The sequence below is a fragment of the Camelus bactrianus genome, chromosome 10, assembly GCF_048773025.1.
Source record: "Camelus bactrianus isolate YW-2024 breed Bactrian camel chromosome 10, ASM4877302v1, whole genome shotgun sequence".
In the NCBI taxonomy this organism is placed as follows: Eukaryota; Metazoa; Chordata; class Mammalia; order Artiodactyla; family Camelidae; genus Camelus; species Camelus bactrianus.
The window spans coordinates 45,738,031-45,754,704 of record NC_133548.1 but is presented as its reverse complement, the minus strand read 5'-3'; the positions used below and the strand labels follow the sequence as shown (position 1 = coordinate 45,754,704).

At 36.7% G+C, this 16,674-nt stretch overlaps 2 protein-coding genes across 2 annotated transcripts; both read left to right on the top strand.

Moving 5' to 3' along the window:
• Positions 1-4,150: 4,150 nt before the first annotated feature.
• On the top strand, positions 4,151-5,086 carry LOC105068543 (olfactory receptor 52J3-like). Its single transcript, XM_010954419.3, has one exon. The coding sequence runs from the start codon at positions 4,151-4,153 to the stop codon at positions 5,084-5,086; it is 936 nt and encodes a 311-aa protein (XP_010952721.2).
• A 10,649-nt stretch (positions 5,087-15,735) lies between these two features.
• LOC105068542 (olfactory receptor 52E1-like) lies at positions 15,736-16,674 on the top strand. The gene has a single exon (XM_010954418.3). The coding sequence runs from the start codon at positions 15,736-15,738 to the stop codon at positions 16,672-16,674; it is 939 nt and encodes a 312-aa protein (XP_010952720.3).

The window sequence follows — 16,674 nt, the reverse complement described above, 5'->3', positions numbered from 1 at the left end:
AGTGATATAATATTACTGAACATTCTCTGTCTTCTTTTACCAAGAATTTTATACTCAGGTGTATAAAAATTTTTTTCTTAAATCAATGTCCATTGGGTCTTCTTCCTGTATTATTCCCAAGACCCCATATTTCTCGTTTTCTTCTTGGTGATTCTTTTTTAGAAAGGGGAAAATAAATATTTTTGCCTATTCACTTCATAATTGTATCAATCTCACTATGACATTACAATGAACTATTAATCCAAAAGGACTTCACCTCATTGCATTGTTAGTTCTCACTTGGTGGTCATTTCTTTTATCCTTCTAGAAGCTGGATTCCAAAGATACAGGCAAACTCTCAAACTTAGAAATCATGACACATTTCTCTGCTTTCCTTCCATCATCTCTGTGCCTGTCTTCTACATCACTCTCTCCCACCTTTTAATTCCTCCCATTCTGTATCTCTCACTCCTCCCCACCTTCTTTTTAACTCATTGACAGAGTCTTTCTGAAACACATGCACAGTCTTTCTGAAACACATGCTTGCACACACAGAACACTATTCCCCATCTGCAGGCTGGAGTGTACACACACACACGTACGCAAGTGTATGTGTATGTATCTACTTACTTACCTGTACTCACAAACATATGTGTATATATACACACATTTTGGGGAGCATTTACAAAATGGAAAATATATTTCCGTCAAGAAGTTCTCCCAACATGGCCAATTTTAAGTTACCAGTGGTTTAAAGCCAGATTCAAAACTTTTTTTAATCTTGAGAGCCTTTAACCATAGAGTCTCAAGAGCCTTTGTAACGTGGCTTCGGCAGAGCATTTCACTATTTATATTGCCTAAGTTAATAGCCAGATCTCCATGTGCTTTCTTTAGGACTACGTTTCTGTTATCCCACAGCTGGCTCCCCAAAATCCAAGGACATACCCCAGTATCTCTTCCTTTGTTCTAGCCAAAGTTTTTGCTAATTGCTTTTTGTTTCAGGGCTGAGCTGTGAGGGAGGAAGGAGCCCATAGCAGAAAATAATTAACACCACCACTGGAATGAAGATAATGATGGCAGAGCTTTCTAACAAAAGACCTGTTGGCTGGTCCTGGCCCACAGCCATCTCTACTGGCCATTTTGGCTGATGGCTTCCTGCTGGAGCACTTCCTTTCTGTTTGAGTCCCTTTCTTTCCATATCTTTGTTCGAGCAATTTCCTTCCATTTCCCTTTCTGAGCAACAAAGCAGCTGTTTATTTGGTTCCTATGCCTCTGCTGTGTGAATTCCTTCTCAGCCAGCAGCAAGGACCCACATTTTGGTGGGCTTCCTAATTTAGGGGTCCCTCTATCTGCTAACAGTGTCACATTGTGGTTTGAATTAGAATTTTCCTGATGCATAGCAGAGATGAAAAATTTTTTCTTATATTTGTCAGATACTCTCTTTTTTTAAATCACCAGATTAAGTTTTTGTTCCTTTTTCAATACTGAGTTGTTTGTCATTTATAGATTTGTAGTAATTTCAATAGTCTATGTTAATATGTAATAGTAGAAGTGCTTTAACTGACATATGTAATGAGAAGATCATCTACCAGTCCTCCTGGATCACCATCTGAATGGGAATTTTGGTAAGTGGTGTTCCTGTATTTTTCTATGACTAAGTAATATTATTTTCCTTTTATTTTTACATAGAAAAAATGCATTTTTATTTGTGACTTTGAAATATTAGGATACCACATCTTTCCTTTCTTTGGCTTCCATTTATTTCCTGTATTTAAATGTACTTCATTTTATTTAATTTTTGTTTATTTAATTTTTATTAACTTACATTTACAACCAGTAAGACTAGTACTCGTGGAAAAACATCAGAGACTTTGTCTTATTTGACAGTCATGATATGTTAATAAAGTTTTGAGGAGTGCTGAGACATGGATGTGGGAAGGGAAGATTTACATATTGGTAATTTATGATCTAAATAGCATTGTTATATCTAATAAAATCAGGATGCAAAATTTAGCCAATAAGAAGTTCTGTTCACTTCATATCAATATGTTTTGGTAGTATTAGTTTGTAACTCTGACTTTCTATTTACAATATGTATATGTGTTGGGGAAACGATGTGGAGTAGAAGATGCTGTCTGGCTCCACATCAGTCCCTCTGCCCCACGTGCAGATAATGGGCTCTTTCTCAGGAGTCTCTCGGTGTTATTCCTGGTTCATGTAGAGGATTTGAGTTGGCTTTGTTTTCAGACAGGCCCCAAAGGATCCTAAGTACAGGTAGTATAAGTCGTTGTTCCCTTTAGTAGATACACTAGAGCTCTCTAGCCCTATTCCTGCTGGAGGTGAGCTTCCAATTAAATGTTTGATGTAGATGGATCAGAGACCCTTGTACACCAGTTAAAGAACAGGCTGTGGTTGAATTTATTATATATTCTATATCACAACTGTAGAAGGATTTTCTGACTGAAAGAACTAGATCATGTTGAAACAATTTAAATTTTTAAATAACTATCTATATTATATAGAGATAGGGAACTTAAGTTATGCTGTAAATGAAGATCTCCACTCCCAGTGATAATTGTGTATTAGGGCATGGTCTTCCATCATAATAATTAAAAAATAAGGCCATCATGGACCCAGAGTTAAGTGCAGGTTTATAAAGTTGATTATCAAGGGGAAAGGAAAGAAGTAAGAAGCCTGGAGATGGAGATTAAGTAGTCTTGCAGGATTTACTGGCTGGGGAAGCTCTATCTTATTAATATCATTATTAAAATAATTCCCCAAATTTGGACTTTTGTCTCTCACTTTTAACAGGAGTCACTTGGAGCTGAGACTCCCCTTCCACTTTCCTTCCCTCCCTTCCTTCCTACCTTTCTTTCTTCTTTCTTTTTTCTTTCCTTCCTCCCTTATTTTCTTCCTTCCTTTTTACTTAATTCTTTATGCTTCCTTCTTTCTTTTCTGTCTTTAATCTTCTCTTTTCCTTCCCTACTTTCCTTTCATCCTATACTTCTCTGTCCCTTTCTTATTTTTTCTATAGTGCTGTGTTATCTCTTTTTGCTTTTTTTCTGGAAGAAAAAAAAGAAAAAGGAAGGAAGAAAAAATAAGAAAGAAGAATGAAAGCAAAGAAGGAAGAAAGAAAAGAAAGAGAGAGAGAAAATAAGAGAGACAAGGAGTGGAAGAAAGAGAGAAAGAAAGAAAGACCGTAACTGCAGGGTGGTAAATCAGGAGCATGGATTTCATCAGCCTGAGGCTGACCTTCATCATTGTCATTAGAAATGGGTCTTTATTCTCTCAAACCATCTCCTTTCAACAAATCTTTTCACTGCTCACCCCCAAACTCCCCTCTCCTCCACACTCATACAAAGAAAGATAGAATTGCTAGAAATCTTGGGATGTTCTTGGGAATTTGATAGCCTGTAAAACTTTGGAGAGTCTTTATTTGTATATATCCCATCAGAATATTAGTATCAAAGAGATCACTTGTCTCCTGCACATTGTATCAGGTTTTCCCATCTTTGTGTAACTATTTTCAAATCTGATGTACAGTACAATGTGGCTGTCTATCTTTGTGCATCTCTTTATATCTAGACACAGTACAGTGTGTCTGTGGGGGTATATGAATAAGTATGAAGGGATAAACTAAAGCAGCATACCTCTTCATTTTGGATCTGGTATTCATTGTAAAAATTGATACTGAACAAACAAGTTTAAGAAATCCTGCTTGACTTCTATCACTCTTTGTATCTAGTTACAACACTGTTCTTATACATATATAATCACGTTCTGTGTGCAGGTGTCTGTATCTTGATGCTGAGTGATTTTTGTGTTGATATGTTTAAGTAAGGTGTACTTTGTCTTCAAAGAATACTGAGATCTCAATATAAACATAAACTCCTTCATGTTTCTTTAATTCATTGCATATTTTGTATGGGGTTTGAGCTAACAAGTATAAGATATGAATCTAGTATTTCAGAGGAAAGATTTCCATAAAGTTAATTTTCCTTCCACTAAAAAGTGCTCAGTCTGTGCCTATACCTACCTTCGTACACAAGTTGTATCATTACCTTTTATAAGAAAAAAAATAAAAATTAAGCCTATTGGAGGTGTGAGCCTTTATCACTCTTATTTTTGCTTCTAGAGTTGGTCAACTATTTGCCTTCTCATCAGTGGCAAGATGCTCCACATCAACACTTCCACTTTCCACCCAGACACCTTTTTCCTTACAGGCATCCCAGGACTTGAGGATGCCCATGTCTGGATCTCCTTGCCTTTTTGCTTCATTTACTTAATGGCTCTGCTGGGCAATGCTACCATTTTGCTGATTATCTGGTCTGACTGTACTCTGCGAGACCACATGTTCTACTTTCTAGCCATCTTATCTGCCATAGATCTGGCCCTCTCCACATCCGCAGTGCCCCGGATGCTGGGTATCTTCTGGTTTAATGCTCATGAAATTGGCTTTGGAGCCTGTGTGGCCCAGATGTTTCTGATACACACCTTCACAGGAATGGAGTCTGCAGTCCTGCTGGCAATGGCTTTTGACCCCCATGTGGCCATCTGTGCACCTCTCCACTACACAACCATCCTGATACCCCGAGTTCTAGCAGGCACTGGTGTTGGTATTATAATGCACCCAGTTTTGCTTATGTTGCCCATTCTCTACCTAACTTATCGTCTGCCCTTCTGTGAGGCTCGAATTATTGCCCACTCCTACTGTGAGCATATGGGCATTGCCAAGTTGGCCTGTACCAGCATTCGGATTAATGCCATTTATGGGCTTTTGGTGGCTTCTTTCCTCATTTTGGATGTGGCTCTGGTTGGAATCTCTTATGCCTACATCCTCTGTGCAGTTTTCCATCTCCCATCTCGAGATGCTCGTCACAAAGCCCTGAACACGTGTGGGTCACATGTAGGGGTCATGTGTGTTTTCTATACACCCTCCCTGTTCTCCTTCCTCACCCACCGATTTGGACAAAAAATTCCCCATTATGTCCACATCCTTATTGCCAATCTCTGTGTGGTCATCCCACCTGCCCTCAATCCTATCATCTATGGTGTGAGGACAAAGCAGAGTCGTGAGCATGTGGTCCGTATTTTCACCTCAAAGTAGGGTCTTTTGTTTCCTTAGTTCTTGGGGGTGTGTTAAAGTAGCTAACTTTAACTCTATTCAAGGTTATCTTTTTAAGTGTTCCTTATAGCAAAAGATCCTACAGATCCTAAAGGAACAAACTTTGGAGATTACCTTCTAGTCTTAAATCCCAATATTTCCTCTCCATATTGGTGTTGAGTGCTTATTTTTGTGGAATGTAGGGTTACCTTACAGTTAGGGAAAACATCCCATTGGAAGTCCTTTCATTTTCAACTACAGAGATTTAGCGAAACTCCTGGTCCCTGTGTTTGAAAACAGGATCATATTCCAGCTGGGCATAATTAGTCTATGTCAACTGACATGTTTTCTCTGAAAAGAGAGCTGAACTTGAATTTAAAGTAAGAAAGGTCTTGGTCAATTTCTCAGGTATAAATTTTGATGTGCCTGACTCTCTGAGGACATCACTGGGCTATGGAGTAGAGTTTTTAAAATGTTTCCAGTCCTTCCCTTTTGTTTTAGTACCTTTCTCCTTTCTGTTCATGAAAATCTACAGACACCATGTTCTCCTACTGTGCAACTACTTCCCTTTTGTTGTATTAAAGAATGAAAATCATGAACATAAAAGAAGCTTGAATGCATAGAATTCTAACAGTAGGATTTTGAGTCATGTCTGATCAGTCTTTTACCTGCCTCAGATGAGTGTGTGTGTATTACCACAGGTTAAATATATTTAGGCAAGTTTCTATTTATACGGGCCACTTCTGCCTCTTGATTTGTAAAATGCAATAAACATACATCCTTTGGGACTTGATGCTTTGCCAAAGTAGGTTAGTCTCAGGCAAGTTCAGGTAGAAAATACTTTCAAAGTAAGCAACTTTCACCAGAATTTCCTGGATATTCTTATAAAAATGTTTTCTGTAACCTTATAAGTACGTATCTCCAACATGACTCCTGGGCATCAAATATTTTTTAACAATTATTCTTCCTGAATTTGATGCTAGCAGAAAGTGATGTGCACATAAAAATAATGACATAGAACATAAGAGTGAGTGACTGGGCAGAAGGCTAAAAACAACCTGATGGTAAGTTCACTGTCTAATGTTATTACAATGACTGCAACATTACTACAAGGAATGTGAACTAGAGACTTCAGTAAAAACTTTTTAAAAGGAATTAATGGGGGAGGGGGTCACATAAGAGATGTGTGAGTATGATTATCTCAAGAATTTATTTCCTGTGAACTCTGAGCACATTAAATGCTCTTTTCTCTTAGGGATAGGAAGACGCACATAATGTATTTTTGATGGCTTCTTTTGTCAAAGTGCATCCAACAGCATTCTTTCCAGTGTTTTCCTTAATTTGGACATTGCGTGCCATTTTAAGTATAACCCAAATTTAATATTATTAAAGAATAAGACATACATTAAATAATAAATTTTCACATTAATAAATTGTGTATTTAATTTTATACACTGATTTAAAAGCCCAATATGTGATTCCTCCCCCACCTTCAATGTCACACAGGATTACCAATACCATTCTTCAAAGAAATTAAATTCATAGTGTCCTACCTTTAGAGGGAAAGTTCATACATATTTCCAGTTGGTCTGTTTGACAGGACTCAGATGTGTTAATCTGCAAGAAATGATGTTCTCTATTAAAACTTTAAAGGGCAGCTTTAAATTCATGTTCTAACAATGGCTGTTATATTTATTGTGTTCATTGTATTCAACCATAAACTTTGCTTTATGCTTCCATGCCCTACATATAAAAGGCAGGTAGGGCTTAGTGGTTTAGTCGCAAAAGCACTGGAAATATCTCTTCAAGTCCAGGTTCCCCTCAGCTCTCTCTCTCACTTGCTCAACATCACTTTCTTTTATATATAATGTCCACAGATGGAAAATAAACATATGAAGAGATGCTCAACTTATTTTTTCATTGAAGAATTTCAAATAACAAATGCAATAAGATTCTACTACGTATCTCAAAAGATGGCTAAAATAAATAAATAAAAAGAGCAATACCAAGGGTAGGTGAGGATACAAAGTGATAGTACCTTTCACTCATTTTTTTGTATGTACATTGTATTTCTACTTCTGTATATCCTACAGTGTGTGCACCATCAAAAATTTATTTTCCACACATACAGTCCACCCCCTTTTCACCCATTTCACCCTCTAAGTCCCTCGAAATCACCACTCTGTTCTCTGTATTTATGTGTTTGGCTTTGTTTGGTTGGTGTGTTCATTCATTTTGTTTTCTGCTTGTCTATTAGTTTTTTATATTCCACACATAAGTGAAATCATATGGTATTTGTCTTTCTCCATCTGACCTATTTCACTTAACATAATACCCTCAAGATCCATCCATGTTGTCACAAATGGCAAGATTTTATCTTTTTAATGGCAGAATAGTATTCCTGTGTGTGTGTGTGTGTGTGTGTGTGTGTATGAATCTTCATTATGCATCCATCCATTGATGGACACTTTCATTCATTTTTTAGTGAGAATGAAAAAAATAGCAGAGTCACTTGGAAGAAAGTTTAGAAGTTTCTTACAAAGCTAAATATAATTTTACCATATGATCCATCAATTACACTCCAAGGAATTTACCCAATTGGTTTGAAAACTATGTCCAAACAAAAACATACATATGAATATTTATAGCAACTTTTGCCAAGAACTGGAAGTAGTCAAGATGACCTTCAATACACAAATACATATCCAAACTGTGGTACATCCATTGTACATAATACAATTAATATTATTCAGCATTAATAAGAAATGAGACAGCAAACTATAAAAAGGCATAGACGAATCTTAAATGCATACTACTAAGTGGAAAAAGCCTCATTTTGTGTGATTCTAGCAAAAAAAATTCTCTAGAAAGCGAAACTACAGAGACAGCAAACATATCTATGTTTGCCAAGGGGAGGAAGAGTTCAGGGATATTGAATAAGTGAAGAACATGGGAAGTTTTAAGTTAGTAAAACTATTCTATATGGTACTATAATGGTGGATATATGATATTACACATTTCACAAAGTCCATAAAATTTTACCACACAAAAGATGAATCAAATTTTTAAAAAAATCATTAAGGAGTTCAGGGTATCCCAAGATGAAATGCAAACTCTTGACAAACATAATGTAGTACAAATGTAGGAAAAATCCTCACTAAAGTTTGTAGGGGAAAATGTGTCAACCTAAGTAACTTTGGACATGAGTGGAGTCTGTGGAGACTAAAGGCAAAAAGAAATACATACATAAGCACCAAACACTAGCAGATACATTTTTCCCCTTGGGTCATAGGTTAACAATTCTAACACTGCTATTAAGCAATTATTTAAATGCATGGTATATGGTGGATGCCAGGTCTCTCATTGTTGGAGTGGTAGTTTACCAATAAACATGAGAGGATACTAGAATTCATTCGGTAATGGGTTAGTTAGAGACATCACAATGATATCTTTAAACAGATGACAAATCTTTCTAAATATGTATAACATACACAGGTTAGTATACACACATATATTTCCTTGCTGTCAGCTGAGAGGGCCTTAAAGTAATGACAACCCAGCAGTAAAGCATACTCAGCACCCAGAATTTTGTTTCTAATACCATTATCCAACTAAGGAAACCAGTGACCCTTAAAGAAATATCACATTCTAAGCCTAGGGCAAGTGATACATAAGATAAACCTACAGCATCTTGTGGTGGTAGAAAGTAAGAAAATTACCACCCTCTCCCCCCAAATAAGAACATACAATTATGGGATGTGTCAAAGGGACATAGGAGCTGACTGAAAGAGCGCCCAGTAGCCAAAGCCGGAAAACGTTACAGAATAAAGCCGTATTGGATTATAGCCTAAAATATAAAATAAGTATTTATGAGTCTATACTGACAAATAAATAATTGAATACATAAACAAATGGAGGAACTAGATTTATTGCTTATGCAAAAAATTCCAAACAATTTATGAGGATACTCCATCTTAAGGAAGTGGAGGATAACATCTCACTGTGTAATTCGGGGGATGTACGTTGTAACTTGCTTCCACAGAGTAAACTTGGAGATGTGGTGTGGGTTCGTCACCAGTTGTGGGTTCTGGTCAGCAGAAGTCCCACCGAGATGGAATGAATTACTCGAGACTCTGTGGAAAAAGTCAAGAGAGCGAGAGGGAGTCGGGAGCCAACTCCACGAACCTCTCACATGCTCCCACATTTATTGTGTACAATCAAAGGAGAGATCACTGACAGTTGTGTGATGGAATGCAGGAATTTAGGGAAAGACAGGGTGGGATTGAGATTGTAGAGTCTGGCTCAAGGTCAGAAGACCCTTTAGGTTTTGATAAATCATGTTCATGTTGGCATCAGCAAGCCTTACAGCTTATCAGGGAGGAGCGTATGAGAAGCAGCTGCTTAACATTTTTCTTGGACTCAGGAGGCTGTACCTGTCTTAGGTTGCCCCCCTCTGGGGATCTTACCAGTCATTGGCTAACCAGCCTTCTCACCTCTGAGTCTGCAGCTTTTTATAACTTGTTTACCATTCCAGCCCAAGACTCGTTCCTTTGGGGGCCTACAGTTTACCTTTAGGGAAGTCATGGGAAGAGGGGAGGAAGATACATTCTTATAGATATGTTAAAGCAGACCATCAGACCAGCCAGTTCCTTACTTTGGGGATAGAAGATTATCTAATAGAAGGCACGCCCAGTGTTTATAGCCGAAGGCCTCGGTCATTGCTTTGCTTAGAGTAGAGTGCTATCTAAAACCTCAACTATGCAAACAAGGCAGTTACTAAGCACATTTGCTCTTCTTTAAGGAGACAAGTGGCTGGGGTCTGTTACAATTTGTTAACCCAATCATGGGCTCCCACAATGTGGGAGAAAGAGGATCTTGACAAGCACTACCTTAGCCAGGTGATAAAACCACATTGATAGTAGGAGCTCTTGATATGTTTTGATACAAATGGTATGTTACCTCACTGATCTTCTTCCCCAAATCACATAACTCTAGTTTAATCATGAGAAAAATAATCAGACTAATCTCAACTAAGGAACATTTTACAAAAATCAGACCAGTACTCCTAAAAACTGTCAAGTTAACAAAACCAAGAAAAGTCTGAGAAACTGTAACAGTCAAGACAATCCTAAGAGGTCTAACTAGACATAACTGATAAGTGTAATTTGGTGTCCTGGATAGGATCCCATAAGAGAAAAAGAACATTAGGTAAAACTGAGGGAACCTGAATAATATATGAACTTGAATAATATATGAACTTTATTAATATATGAACTTTGGTTAATATTGGCTCATTAATTGTAACAAATGACCATACTAATGTACAATGTTGATGGGAGAAATTCTGTGTGGGTTATATGAAAACTCTCTTTACCACATGTGCATTTTTCTTTAACCTACAAGTGTTCTAATTTTTTTAAAGTTTACCTAAAACCTTAAAAAAGTGTATAAAAAATCAATCAGCCAGAAGTTACATTACAGACCTAGAAGAAACAGGACATACTATATGAGATGTAAAGAATTTTAATACACTGTTGAAATTATGAAAGAAGACAATTGATAAAGGAATAAACAAAAAATGAATATACTGAATAGGGAATCTAGAAATACACATGTATTTGTCATATGATAGTGCTGACATTGCAGACCCCAGGGTCACTCTCCAAAATCCATGAATCCCAATGAGTTTCCTAACAAGACTCTACTGCTGCGAACAGACACCTAAGGTTCTGTGGTAAGTGAAGAGTGTGGAGCAAAGACTGTTAAAAAGCCCAGTCTGCCAGTTTAGATGTCTGAGTAAGATAAGAAACAATACAGAGCTTTTACTCAGTATTAATGCTGATGTTCTAAAAGTCATTTGTTTGATTTATGTTTTGTTCGTTATTGGCGATAAATCTAGACAAGGAAGATGATGTCATTTATTGACTCCCCTATAACTCCAGGAGTGAATTCTAGAAGACGTCTCCATGGCAACTCCAATCAGTATGAGCTTCCATAGAGTATCACAGCCCGAGAATATTCAGTATTAGCTAAGTAGCTTCGATTATTATCAACAAACAGTTACAAATTCCTTACTATATCTCAGGAGATGTTTTAATTGCTGTATAAGTGTTAGTTTTTTAAATATTCACAACAATGTTTTGTACTGGGTATTACTCTGCTCATCATAGAGAAGAAAATGGAGACAAAGATTAAATTTCTTGCACAAACTCATATGTCCATTAAGTAGGGGAGATAGGATACAAATCTATACAATCTGTCTCAAAGTCCATCCACTGAGCCAATTTCCTATATCTCATATTTCTTTCCCTAGGCCTCTAGTTTTTTACCATTAAATTTAACCTTGTCTTATTTTACTGTTAATAAGAACCTGAAAGAAGGGAGGATTTGTGTTCAAAACAACTGGGCATTATTTTATTATATCATTTCCCCCAATTAAGTTCTAACAAATACCCGACTCCATGAAGTGAAGAATACTAACCGGGCTTCAATTTTTTCATGATTATATTTAAGGTTGAATATGTTTAGGACTAGGGTGAGGGGCAGGTAAGTTTTGGAGAAACTGACCAGATAAAAGCAAGATAAACAACACAGTAATGAAAAGAAAAAAAAAATCCAGAATGACTTGCCAAACATTTATATAAAATCACCTCAGATTCTCTATGACCTGGACTGATACATGGGGCCCACGAGAGGGAATCTAGAACTAGAGGAATTTTGAAGAGACAGCATTGGCAGTAAGCCCTCCTCAGAGCCTCTCCTGCTTAGAGATAAGGCAATTCATCAGTAGTCACCCCAAGCTTGGGAATCGGCATCCAGGATCAGGACTTTTTAAATCACTATGTTATGCTTCATGTATGAAGCATGTAGCTCAGTGCCTCTGGGCACCTCTATTCTCTAGAGAGCAATGATGTTTGAAGACACTACATTTTTAAGGGTAGTGTTTACAGTATAAATCTCCCATTTCAGTCAGAGTACATGACACAGAAACATTCTGGGCCAGATTAACTAGCTAATTCAGAAAGCTTTGCTGGTAAGTTTGGCTTTGGGGGCAGAAAGGACCCAATAAGACAGGAACTATTTACTGTGGCCATTTCATTGAGATGTAGATTGAAGAGATTAAAAAGATGACAAAAAAAGGAAAGCTAATTGAATATGGAAAGTATCAGTGAGCCTAGAGGGTAACAAGATAGTAAGTATATACAGATTCAGATGCATACTGCAACAAAGACTTTATTAAATTTCATTCTTAAATATTAGTGATATGTGTGTGTGCATATGAAAATACCTCTATAACTTTCTGTGTTCTCTGACTTTGTCCTTTATCTCCCTTTTTACTTTGCCTACTGTGGTTGTATCTTAGCCTTCAATCTTGTCACTCTTGCCTTCTCTTAGCTATTACCATTCTGCTATAACATAGTAGTGAAAAATATCATATCAAGATTCCTTAAGTTTCCAAAGATATTGCAAAATATTTTTAAAAGGCTTGACTCATTTATAGAACCAATTCCAAACATTTCTAGATCCATATACATCTAGAATCTTTAAAGAATAGTCTATCTAAATTTCATTTCTATAAACTGCTTTAAATTTTTTTCCTAATTGGAATTTAAGACAAATACTACAACAGCAATGTAACACCAACAAGTGGAAAAATTCAAATAATTTAGCACTTAGAGTATTAGAATTTCCTAATTTACGTTGACCTCCTAATACATTATCCATGTTTCTTATAATTCCTAAATAAAACTTGCAACATACGTATTATTATTTCAAAGTTATATGTGAAGAATGTGGGGTTTTTTTGTTTTTTCTTTCTTTCTTTCTTTTTTTTTTTTTTTTTTTAGAAAACAAGGTCTTGAATATTACCAGACAGCTTGAAAGAAGTAGAACTATTATTTAATTTTTTTTTTTAAGCTTCAAATCCCGACCTTTATCCATTATTACATATCACAAAGTCAGTTTTGGTTACGTGAGCCTAAGTTATAGTCACAGAAAGCCCTTTATATATTTCTACCTACAAATTACTGCTCTTGGGTATATAGCGCCACTATTAATCACATCTCAAGATAATCTGAGTCTATGCTACTTTGTTATTCTTTTTTCTTGCCCAATCATAACTAGTCAACTGAAACGCTTTGTCCTCCTAAATTACAATTCTTCCTATGAATAGAGTCAACAACAACAACAAAATTCCTTCCCATATCAGTTGGTACTTTTGCACAATAATTGTGAAATTCATGGAAGTTTTCTTCATGAGAGTTGGAGAATAAGTAGGGTTCGGAGAATTTCTGAACTTCAGAAATCTCCAAAAGACAGAAAATGTCTCATCGAGGTCAATTCTATGTTTTTTTCTTATTATTTCCCCTCTAACAGGGGAGCATGGGCACAGGGAAATCCTAAAGAAAACTTTAGTAGCTGATGGTGATGATGATGATAATGATGATTATATTTACCACATACCAGTTCACTCTACTTTGACATACTTCTTTTGAGACCTGCTAATATGTATCTTTTTAAGTCCTTGGAAGATATACATGTAGTAAAGCAAAAGATTTCCCACAAGTAACTCCAGCTGAGGGAAGGGATAAAGCACCACAAAACCTGAGAGTATCATAGTATAGCGTAGAATCAGTGACTATACTTTGTTTCGAGAATTCTAAGAAGGGAAAAGGGCATATAAAGTCAGGGTTATGAGATACTGAATTATACATTCTTTTATTAAATGTACACATATTTTAACACATTCTAACTCATATTATAACTGCTTATGTACAATATCTTGTTCTGCAGCAGTTCCCAAATGTCAAAAAAAATTGAATCAGATTAATTACAGAATCTTTACAGAAATCATGACGTGTTATACCATACCTACTGATTCAAAATTTCTAGGGTCTGGACTTAAAACTTGTATTTTTATGTAATACTCCACAGGCCATTATGTAAAGTCAGATATATGTATATCTGAATTACTATGCTATACACCAGAAATTAATACAACATCACAACATTGTAAACTGACTACATTTCAATAAAAAAAGGGAGTAACAATGTTTGATTTACCTTTGTACACCAGATATCTGTCCATTTGCCTGATAACTTATTGGTCCTTGATAAATGTTTTAGTAAATTTTTTATTGATTTATAATCATTTTATAATGTTGTGTCACATTCCAGTATAGAGAACAATTTTTCAGTTATACATGAACATATATATATTCATTGTCACATTTTTTTCTCTGTGAGCTACCATAAGATCTTGTGTATATTTCCCTGTGCTATACAGTACAATCTTGTTAATCTATTCTTATCTATCTATACATTTTGAAATCCCATCCATCCCTTCCCACCCCCCGCCCCCTTGGCAACCACAAGTTTGTTTTCTATGTCTATGAGTCTGTTTCTGTTTTGTATTTATGCTTTGTTTGTTTGTTTGTTTTTCCTTTTTTAGATTCCACATATGAGCGATCTCATATGGTATTTTTCTTTCTCTTTCTGGATTACTTCACTTAGAATGACATTCCCCAGGAGCATCCATGTTGCTGCAAATGGCATTATGTTGTCGGTTTTTATGTGAGTAGTATTCCATTGTATAAATATACCACTTCTTTATCCAGTCATCTGTTGATGGACATTTAGGCTGTCTCCATGTCTTGGCTATTGTAAATAGTGCTGCTATGAACATTGGGGTGCAGGTGTCATCCTGAAGTAGGGTTCCTTCTGGATATATGCCCAGGAGCGGGATTCCTGGGTCATACAGTAAGTCTATTCCTAGTCTTTTGAGGAATCTCCATACTGTTTTCCACAGTGGCTGCACCAAACTACATTCCCACCAGCAGTGAAGGAGGGTTCCCTGTTCCCCACAGCCTCTCCAGTATTTGTCATTTGTGGATTTTTGAATGATGGCCATTCTGACTGGTGTGAGGTGATACCTCACTGTCATTTTGATTTTCATTTCTCTGATTAGTGATATTGAGCATTTTTTCATGTGCCTATTGATCATTTGTATGTGTTCCTTGGAGAATTGCTTGTTTAGGTCTTTTGCCCATTTTTGGATTGGGTTGTTTGGTTGTTTCTTATTAAGTCATATGAGCTAATTATATATTCTGGAGATCAAGCCTTTGTTGGTTTCATTTGCAAAAATTTTTTCCCATTCTGTAGGTTGTCTTTTTGTTTTACTTATGGTTTCCTTTGCTGTGCAGAAGCTTGTAAGTATCATTAGGTCCCATTTGTTTATTCTTGCTTTTATTTCTATTGCTTGAGTAGGCTGTTCTAGGAGAACATTGTTGAGATGTATGTCAGATAATGTTTTGCCTATATTTTCTTCAAGGAGTTTTATTGTATCTTTTCTTATGTTTAAGTCTTTGATCCATTTTGAGTAATGTTTTAGTAAATTATATTAAAGGAATGAATGAAAATAAATGTAATGAATCTGATTAGCTTATTGAAATTAAACAAGAATGACATGTATTTTAGTTTTCACAAAAGTCACACAGTTATGTCATGATGGGCTTGATGATTAAAAATATTACACATATGTTGTATAATTCTGTAATAAATCAATAAAACTGGACAAGAAGAGCTGCAGCCTCTCAGTGAATGAGACATCTGGTCCATGATATGTGCAGCTGTAAAAGTGCCACAGGAGCAGCATGATCCCTCCTAATGGCACACAGTTCCATCCGTCCTTTTTCCTCCTATTGGGAGTTCCAGGGCTAGAAGATGTGCATATGTGGATTAGTTTTCCATTTTGTATTGTATATTTGACTGCCCTACTGGGAAATATTACAATTATTTTTGTGATTCAGACTGAACATAGTCTCCATCAGCCAATGTTCTACTTCCTAGCCATTCTGTCATCTATTGACCTGGGCCTGTCCACATCCACCATCCCCAAGATGCTTGGCATGTTCTGGTTCAAGATGGGAGAAATCTCCTTTGAGGGCTGCTTTATCCAGATGTTCTTCATCCACCTATGCACTGGCATGGAGTCGGCTGTGCTCATGGCCATGGCCTATGATCGCTATGTGGCCATCTGTAACCCTCTTCGCTACACATTGGTGCTGACAAACAAGGTGGTATCAGTTATAGCACTGATCATCCTCCTGAGACCCTTAGCTGTTGCAATCCCCTTTGTTCTGCTCATTCTAAGGTTATCCTTCTGTGGACACCAAATCATCCCCCACACATACTGTGAGCACATGGGCATTGCCCACCTGTCCTGTGCCAGCATAAAGGTGAACATCATCTATGGCTTAGGAGCCATCTCCATCTTGGTGTTTGACATTATAGCCATTGTCATGTCCTATGTCCAGATCCTCCGTGCTGTTTTCTGCCTACCTTCCAGGGATGCCCGACTAAAGGCACTCAGCACATGTGGCTCCCATGTCTGTGTCATGTTGGCCTTCTATACGCCAGCATTTTTCTCCTTCCTGACCCACTGTTTTGGCCGAAATGTTCCTCAATACATCCACATTCTTCTTGCTAACTTTTATGCTGTCATCCCACCTGCTCTCAACCCTGTTATTTATGGGATCAGAACCAAGCAGATAAGAGACAGGGTAATTAGAACTTTCAGAAATAAATTATGA